Source organism: Rhinolophus sinicus, chromosome 2 (genome assembly GCF_057876585.1).
Source record: "Rhinolophus sinicus isolate RSI-liver-muscle chromosome 2, RSI-T2T, whole genome shotgun sequence".
Lineage (NCBI taxonomy): Eukaryota > Metazoa > Chordata > Mammalia > Chiroptera > Rhinolophidae > Rhinolophus > Rhinolophus sinicus.
In genome coordinates, this window is record NC_142502.1 from 163,914,292 (window position 1) to 163,923,483 (window position 9,192).

The 9,192-nt window shown below is 42.9% G+C and overlaps 1 protein-coding gene across 1 annotated transcript in view; it reads right to left on the minus strand.

Moving 5' to 3' along the window:
• The window catches only part of TMEM178A (transmembrane protein 178A), a 44,148-nt gene extending 35,506 nt beyond the window's left edge, over window positions 1–8,642 (minus strand). Inside the window, exon 1 of the mRNA XM_019742645.3 lies at window positions 8,148–8,642. Coding sequence (XP_019598204.1) covers window positions 8,148–8,547 — 400 coding nt within the window. The 5' untranslated portion in view covers window positions 8,548–8,642. The remainder of the gene's footprint in view (window positions 1–8,147) is intronic.
• Between the last annotated feature and the right edge of the window lie 550 nt (window positions 8,643–9,192).

A 9,192-nucleotide genomic window follows, 5' to 3' on the forward strand; every position in this document is an offset into this window, starting at 1 on the left:
CTGCCCTGGGTGTGGTTAAGGAAAGCATAACCTCAAGGGACAAGGAGGACAGAGCACCCATGTTTGTCACTATGTAGCCTCTTATTTTCAAAAGCATTTCTTTTCCAACACTCACTAGTAACATGTGTTGGCTGACTGTTGAGTGAAGCAAATGCTCACATCCCCTACACCAAATAAAAATTCCTCAAAATGTAGACAAAGGAAATCAAAGCCAAATACAGCCTCCCACATCCCACTCCCCACACCCCCTACGCTGCCTGTTCCACTGTTATAGAGCCTAAGTCTGCAAACCAGGGCTTACTAGCATGGCAGATGAAAGCATCAGTGTTGATTTGCAGTTCGGTGACCTGTTGTAAAGGGACAGTTAAGCCTTTTGGAATTATCTATATATTCAGAATTTCCCACTTGTATTTCTGGAATCTCTTCCCTGTCTACTACCTGCATAGTAACAAACAACTTAGAGAAACCAAAAGGGAACATATTACATCCTTTAGATCCTTAGAGGAGAAATGAGTTGATTGAGTTTTCACCAATGAACAAAATATTAAAAACTCTGAACACTGGGGGACATCCAGAAAGTTAATAGAAAATAATTCAATGTGTCCTCAGTAATTCAAGATAACAGGAATTAAAATATGGTTTGTATTGTTCCCCCTTTTTTTTTTTTCACTTGCTAATGCATTCCCTGATGGGTGCCCCATGACATTTCTGTTTGGTCTGCAATCAGCTTATCTGGCTGAGTTACAAGAAAGATGGAGTACAGCGTGTAGTTTCCAGTCACTCTGCAGCAAACAAAGGCTGTCAGCTTCATGCCGGCTCTCTCATGTTCCAAGAAGTTCAGATACTTCCTTTTAGTTAAAACTTTGAAATAAAACAGATTAATCACTGCAATCACTTTTAACCACAGGGAAATACTATAAGAGAGCGAAAAAAATAAACTGTCGTGAATTTGACCAGGTTTTGAAGATAAAGTCCAAACAGCTTTATTTTGATACAAATCTTTACAACCAGTTGTGGAAAGCTTTCAACAATATCAGTGGGGTGGTGCTTTTTTAAAATAGTAACTGTAGAAAATGCAATTTTATTAAACCTAAAGTAGGTCTACATAATTAAAATGATCTTATCTGAATTGCCCCCCAAATACTGAGCTAATGCTTTACTACAAAATAGACAGATTTCCTGTTTGCATTATTTGCCAATCCTCCAGTTTGGTTGTTTTCAACTATTTCCTTCCATTTCACCAGTTGTTTTTGCAAATGGGTGGGAAGTGAGGAGGATGACCAAATCTGATTATTTTTACTCTTATAACCAGCAAATAATACAAGAAAATGAGCCCCAGATGTTCACACAGTTGAGTATTAAAGGACAGAGGAATCTCCCTGAAAGATAAGGTAACATGGAAAGGTGGGCTCAGGGAATAAGAAGACAGACAATCCAAGGTCACAGTTTGCTTGGCAGAGGTCACAGATCAGTAATCTGGGGTATACTGCACAGCAGGTATATTCAAAGATGAAAGGAGATTTTCATTCTTGGTAACTGTTGGAAAAACCCTAGGATCTGCCTAAATTCCTTCAATGTTCCCATTCCTCATGGTTTCCCACTTTGTATTGACATTGGGAGTCTCCTCATTCCCTCAAAGGAATGTAATGTCCAGATGCCCCCCCAACAAACGCTTATCTTCTATGGCAATCAAGAACACTTGCAATTATGAGCAGTGTGCCTGATGGAGGTTGAGGGCTCTTTTGAAGCTTTGAAGAAGAAAAATCAGTAGCTAAGGAAAAAAATCACAGCAACTCGGGTATAATTGGATGTGAACTTTCTATGACATACCAAAAACTCTTCTTTTTTCCCCCCCTCTCAATTCCTGCTAAATGTTACCCATGAAACATGGTGGATACAAATGTCATTGATTCTGGCAATTTTGATCACAAACCACTTAAAACACCATCAACTTTTGTGTTTATAAATTACTTTAAAAGACAATTTATGTGTGCAAATGGAAAGAATAGAAGCAAATATCTTTTTTTGATAGGAGAGTGGCAAGTAAGAATTTAATTTCTATTCAACATAACCTTCAGGAGTGTTAGCAATAGAATGTGTCAGAATACAGAATACCATACTTGGGTACAGCGAGCCTCAAAACACTGTGGGATAAAACTACAAATCTCATCATTAAGTAGTATGAGCTGGCAGTTGTTTAATTGAAAAGGGTTCATTTATTCCTATGTCTAATGTCTCAAATGATACAGAAACAAAATGCATATTCTTCTTTCCCCTGTGTGTGATATAACAGCGCACTGGGAGACTCACCATAAATTTCAGCCATGACAGGAAAAATCACTCCTTCCTTTGCCTAGATGAGAAATTTGGCAGTGCTAATGAACAGTGAGAAAAGCAGTCTTCAACATGGAGTTGTGTACGTGCCCCCGGGCTACACAAGCAATCCTTTGGAATGCGGGGTGAAATAGTTGAACTTCCATTTATATCTATTTATTACCACATCCCTTCAAAATTTGCTTTTGTCTGTGTTTTACAATGGATGTGTTCGTACAGCCCACGCACGTGACTTAAAAATGAATAAATTATGTAGAATGGTGCTCAAAACAATTTCGGAGACCACTTGCCTTGAGAAATAAAGAAATAAAAAGGAAGTCTTAGTGATATCCCCGACACCCCCAAAAGTTTTGCCAAAAGCATCTTCTGGTCCAAGAGAAGGTCAGAGGATAATATCTGAACTGATGGGTCAGGGGGGAGAAACAGTGCTAGCCTCTCAGCATTCCTAGGTATATCTGCTCTTGGGAGATAATTATTCCAACACAAATGATACTTTGGTCTACAAATGAGCTGAAGAAAGTCATCAATCTATCAGGTAGAACTTGGTGGGTCCTGTACGGACTATTAATTTCATGGAAAATAAGCAACAGGGGAAACAGATAAATCATTAGCAGAGTGAAAAACAGACCCAACGAATTCCTACCAATTCTCCAACTTTTTTTTTGTTGCGGAGAGCAAAATGACAAAGTATTTATGTCCCATTGCCTTTGATATCTCTGTTTATCTCATTAGAGGAAAAATGCTTCTAAAACCACAAGGACATGTTCTATTTCAAGTTTCAAGAATTCAGTCCCCAATGATTTACACAAGTTAACATTAGGCATACAGAATTATAATCTTCATATGTCTGAAATTCTATCATTTTAAATTTCATAAAAACAAAACACTACAGCATTAATTTTCCTTCAGTTTATTGCAGGCAATATATAATATTAGAATTTGATTTACATAAATGAGGTACACATATTTGAAAAAGCAATGTTAATTGTTTTTAATGAAAAATTTTAATTAAAAAAAATTTTAAAGTAAAGTTAAGGCTGGCAGAACAATTGGAACTTTTGATATAATTTCCATGACTAATTCCTATTCAAACTTAATTTCTCCAAAGTTCTACATAATGTATTCACTAGTCTCATCAATGTTTATTTATGAAAGTCAGCGTTTTCAGTAACTGAAAGAAGCATTATATAATCTTTCCAAGTGCATCTCCTTCCATCTGTCCTCCTGTTTTACTGTTCATCCAGCAGTTTAAACATAAGAATCACACTTGGAACAGAACAACCGGGCGTCCCCCAAAGGGTACAGCACTCCATCACTTTGCACTGTGTTCTCTGTCATTTACCTCCCAATGCGAGCAGCCTTCCCAAAGTGCTCATCCCATAACTTACTAAGAGTAGTTACTATAAAATCCACTAGAAAATAAATCCACTACTTGACATAAACTCAGTGAGGGCAGACATTTTTATCCATTTTGTTCACTCTTGTATCTTCTGCACCCAGAACAATTCCTGACTCTCAATATATATCTGTTCAGTAAATAAATTGGGGGAATGAATGAAATATTATCACCTCCATTTGACAGATTAACTAAGACTCAGAATTTCATAAAGATAGCAGGTGGTAGGGCCATAATTTAATGTAAGCCAACCTCCAAGACAGGAGGGTGATGTGGAATGAAGAACCTATCTTTAGGTCACCTCCTCTCATTTCCTGGGCTCCTTACACAATCTGTGCCACACACCCCTGCCTTACTGACTTTCTGTGACTTTCACACATAAGAAAGGCTTCTTTCACACCCATGGCAGACCCAGTGTCACTGAGGGGCCTGTGGCTCTAGCTCTAAGTCCATTTTCACAAGTTCCTTACTACTAGGCTCCCTCAATCTACCCCTCTTATTGCTGAGTGGAAGATAACTTCATTTGCATACTTATCGGAGACAGTTTTTACCAGCAAAACTGACCAGCAAAGCTTCCTTAGCATCAAAAAGTTAGCTGCAAGAAGGGCCTATATGAAAGTATAATTTAGAGTCAATTGACCAACTCAAATACAAAAGAACTCCCACATATGTAGCCAAAATCTTCCTAATATTACCTGGCACATAATAGGCTTTCAATGGGCATTTATTGCATCAGACAGTAAACTATGGAAATAGAGTGCAGACCTAGTGTCTCTAAAGCCTTTGTAATTTCCCATGTTATCCTAGTGGGCAAGATAGTGAAATGTGGCTTGGTCAACATAGTGTGAGTAGCAGGACTTGTGGCAGGAAATACAACTGTATTTAAACTGTGCTGGTGAATGGTCGTTTGTCAGCCTGATAGAATAGCATAGGGTTTTCTCTAGTCTTGGTTCTTAATGGGTTTATCAATAACGTCACCTCCATTCTCATTGAGGTAGCTAGTTCAAGGTCCAATCTAGAACTTCGAGGGTCACTCTGGGCTACAAGTGAACTAGAATCATAATGAAAGGGTAACAATCAGACTTTGATGGTTTTTTCCAAATACTTGTCCCATTGAGAGAAATGTTTTTCTGGCTCATGCGATTTCTCTTAAGTAGATTAATACTACAAAGTCTACACACTTCATTTCTAAACAATCTCTCATTGTTCACATTGAATGCTTGTCTCCTCTACATCTCTCAAAAATACCTGCCTCCAGTAACAGGAAATGCAAACAATTCCAGTTATAAGAATGTTTTCCATATTATCAACTCTACATTTTCCTCTGCAACTTTCACCCACCTCCTGGCTTTGCTCTCTAAGTCCAAATGAAGAAAGGCTGACCTTTTTTTTTCTCAAAAGCTCACTAAATATGCCAGGTGGTTCTTGTGACCCTTTCCCACTCCTCACCACTCTCCCATTTGAGTCTCTTTTTCTTCATTCCTTATTATTAAAATTTCTACATGTTAGGACTCATAAACAAGATAATTTAGAAAAGAAAGTAAGAATGGAACTTGGGATCCTAGTTATCTAGTTTTTTTAATTAGATGTGATGTAAAATTCTAATTAATATGTGACTCATTTAAGAAATTCATACCACAGCCACTAATGTCAGATGCCAAAACCAAGGTGAAAATGTTTACCTACTACAATTGCCAAAGTCACCTGTTTGAGAAAGGAAAATGTTAGTGATATTTTCCTTTCTCAAATTATTCATAGCTGTTCATTTTAAAGCTATGTCACCCTTTCACTTCACAGATGATGAAACAAATCTAGAGGAGTTGTGGAACTAGCCCAAGGTAGGTGAGTAGCAATGTTAAAAGTGCTTCAGGCATTTTTGGCCATCTTCCAAATAACAAATTATGGTCCTATAATGTACTGATGTCTGTCATTTTCTCCAAACTCCTCGTGTCTTAATAATGTCAGCTCATTAACTTCCCAGGAAACTAAATTTGCATTGTTATTATTACAACAATCATAGAATTCAGAACTAGAAAATTCTTTAAAATATATAATTTTTTTAGTTTAGTGGTTACCAGAGGGTAAGGGGGGTGGGGGTTGGGGGGTGGGAGATGAGGGTAAGGGGGATCCAATATATGGTGATGGAAGGAGAACTGACTCTGGGTGATGAACACACAATGGGATTTATAGATGATGTAATACAGAATTGTACACCTGAAATCTATGTAATTTTACTAACAACTAATACTACAGACAAGAAACTGAAAGCCAAAGAGGCCCGGACACCTGTTGGAGGCCACACTGCAAATGACCAGCAGAGCCAGCAACAAAGCCCATGTCTTCTGATTACAACCTAGAACTTTTTAGTGTTCTGTACAAAGGATTAGCTAAACATCATCGATATTATAAACCTGAGTTTGTTTTAATCTAAAACATTGCATTCATCACATAAAAATAGAATTCCTCTAACTAGTATACAAATTCCGTCTTATGAAAGTGCTACTCGTAGGCTGGACAACCATTTGTCAGAAAGACTGTAGAAGAAGGAATTGAACAATGGGTGGCAGGTTGGATTCAATGACTTCTAATGTCTCTTCTGTCTTTAGGATTTGATTCTGGATTGCCTAGGAGCTAGGCACCTCAGCCAGCCAGGGCACCTGAACAGGTGGGGAATGTGCTGTGTCCAGGAGCAGGGTCCCTCTCCTGCTATTGGGTTGGACTCTGCCCCTATGTTGCAGGCATTATTCTATATCCAATTTACATGCAATCAAATACTCTAGGCATAGAAATAATGTAAAGAAATACAGGTCTGTCATTTCCAAAGACAAACTACACTGCTTAGCGTTCAAAATTGCCTTGCCTAAATGAGCATTCCATAACAAGCCTCCAAATTCAGCTTTTACGGTTTATTCATGTACTATGTTACTATCAGAATTAATTATGCAGCATCTTTATGAGGAGAAATCAGATTTGGATGCAAGTTAGGAGAGGAAAGAAAAAGGTGCACTTTTTCTTTGTAGGAGAAGTTACTATATCTGATTCCCCCCAAAAGCTCTGGAGTCCTTCCATGCACAGACAGGTTTCAGATGGCAGTCCCCAGCTGAGCTAGCCATGGGAAGGAGGAAGTTGACATGCTTAAGAAATGAAAAATATGCCAACTAATAAGATTCTGACGGCCAAAATGTTATTAACCCCCTCCTTTCTGAGTAATTCCATTCCAACCTGTAATTCAACACAAGTCTGTTCTTTTGCTTTCCTGAGTGGCTACTAAATAATAAAATGTACTGGTTGCAGACTTTTTCCTTTTTTAGCAGTAATGAATCCAAGGGAAAGATGGTTTTCTTTTCATCGCAAAGAAAAAGAATGTATATTAAGGGTGGAGCTCTGCAATTTAGAAGGAAGCTTCCGCAATAGGATTGTCACAATGAATATTTTTACATGAGCGTACCAAAAAAACATCAGACTGTCTGATTACAGGCACGGGGACCAGGTGTTGCATAGGTTTTATAAGAGTACATTGATGCTCTACAACTCAGTGCCAAATAACAAAACAGCAACCAAAACAGCCCTACAAGGTATGACAAACACATACAAGAGTGATTATGTAGAGATTCCATGTGCAAACCCAGAAAGCGATACTTTGAAGGATTTGGGCATGTTCTCGCCTCTCCTCACCCTGGTGTGCCTAGACACCGAGGGTGGTGTGCCCAGATATCCGGAAGGTTGAAAAAAGTGGATGTCCTATCTGAGTCCAGCGTCCTCCACCCATGCACGGATGGTGTATTTGCGGTCTAATCCATAAGAACCCTGCACTTAGGGGGTTTGCAGGAATAGTCCTCCGGCCTCCTTAGTTCCCCATTAGCCTGCCAGCTACCACAGCAGTTCCATCTGCTACCAACTTCAGCTCGACACAAGAAAAAGCCCCTTCCCCCCACTTCGGAGGTTTGCACCCCTTTTCTTCCAAAGGTTTTTCTCAAAGGAAAGCACAACTTGAGGGAAGGAGCTCGACTGGGAAAGCTCAGGTCTTTCTGATTGTTACCCCATGGGGAGCACCTTCAAGAAAATCGACACATGCCTTCCAAGTCAGGCAGGCGTACAGACAGCGAAGGATGCGAGGAGAGGGAAAGGAGGCAAAGGAAAAAGCAGATAAAGGCGGGGGGCGGGGGGCGCTAAAGCACAGACTTCAAGGAAGGGGAGAAGGAAGAACAGGATGAGAGGGAAAGAAGAGTCATGGAAAGAAAGAAGAGCGAGAGAGAGAAGAACGAAGGAATGAGGGATAAAGAAAGGAGGCGGCGGGGAAGGATGAAAGAATGTGCCTGGGAGCGGAGTGCGGGGACGCGGTGGGGGTGGTGGCGGCTGCAGGGACCGGCGCGCCCCTGGGGAGCCGCGGGCTGTGCTCCGCGCGCGGGCCGCTCACCTTTCAAGATGAGGGTGTCGATGTCGCGGTCGATGCCCAGGAAGTAGCACTTCCTCCAGAGGCCCGAGTAGGTGGCGAAGAGCGGCCGGCCGCACTCGGCGTCCAGCCCGCCGAGCCCCAGCAGAGAGCGCCAGGACTCCGGGTCCGTGCGCCCGGGGCCGCCCGGGAGCAGCCGGCGCCCCAGTGGGGGCGAGTCCCGCAGCGGCAGGTGCGACAGCGGCATCAGACGGTTCTTCTGGTCCGGGGGATCGGCGCCCGACCGGCTGCGCTCGCAGCTCTCCTTGTGGCGCCGGGGGTCGGTCTCGTACCAGTGGTCGGTGAAGATGGCCGTGACGAGCAGCCCCAGGGAGCAGAGGCTGAGGCCGAGGCTGAACGCCGTGATGAGCGCCCGCGGCTCCATGGCTTCCCGCCCCGCCGCAGCCGCCGGTGGGCTCGCGCGCCGCCGCCAGACACAATGCTCTTGGCCTCAGCTCTGCTCCGCGCTCCCTCCCGCGTTCCCCACCTGCCCCCCACCTCCCTCCCGCGGCCTCCCCGCCCCCGGCTGCCGGCCCGCTGGCTCCCTCTCCCCCTTCCCTCTCTCTCCTTCCCACTGCCCTCCCGCCCTCTCACCGGCCCCCGTCTCCTCGCCTTTGCCCAGCTGACAGCACTTTCTGGCCCCCCTCCTCCCCGCCAGCCCCCTGGTCTCACTGCGTTCCCCCACCCCGCTCACTCTCCTCGCCCCTCTTCCTTCCTCCAGATCTAACAGTGCTCACTTCTCTCCAGTGGTCCGCCTTCCCTTTTTAATCCTCCTCGCCGCCCTCACTTTTCTCCCTTATCCTCCTCTCTTCCCTTAACCCTGTCCCTACTGACCCCTTACTTTTCCTCAACTCTTCCACTCTCTCTTTCCCCCACTCATTTGTCCCTGTTTCCCCGCCCCGCGCGCGGCCCTTTATATCCCTGCCCTGGACCCGATGCTTCTCTGCACCTACCCCAAAGCACACTGCCTCCTGTCCTTTCCCCTCCAACGACCTTAAAAGACATCCACCAGCATCAGACTCAGTCTTGT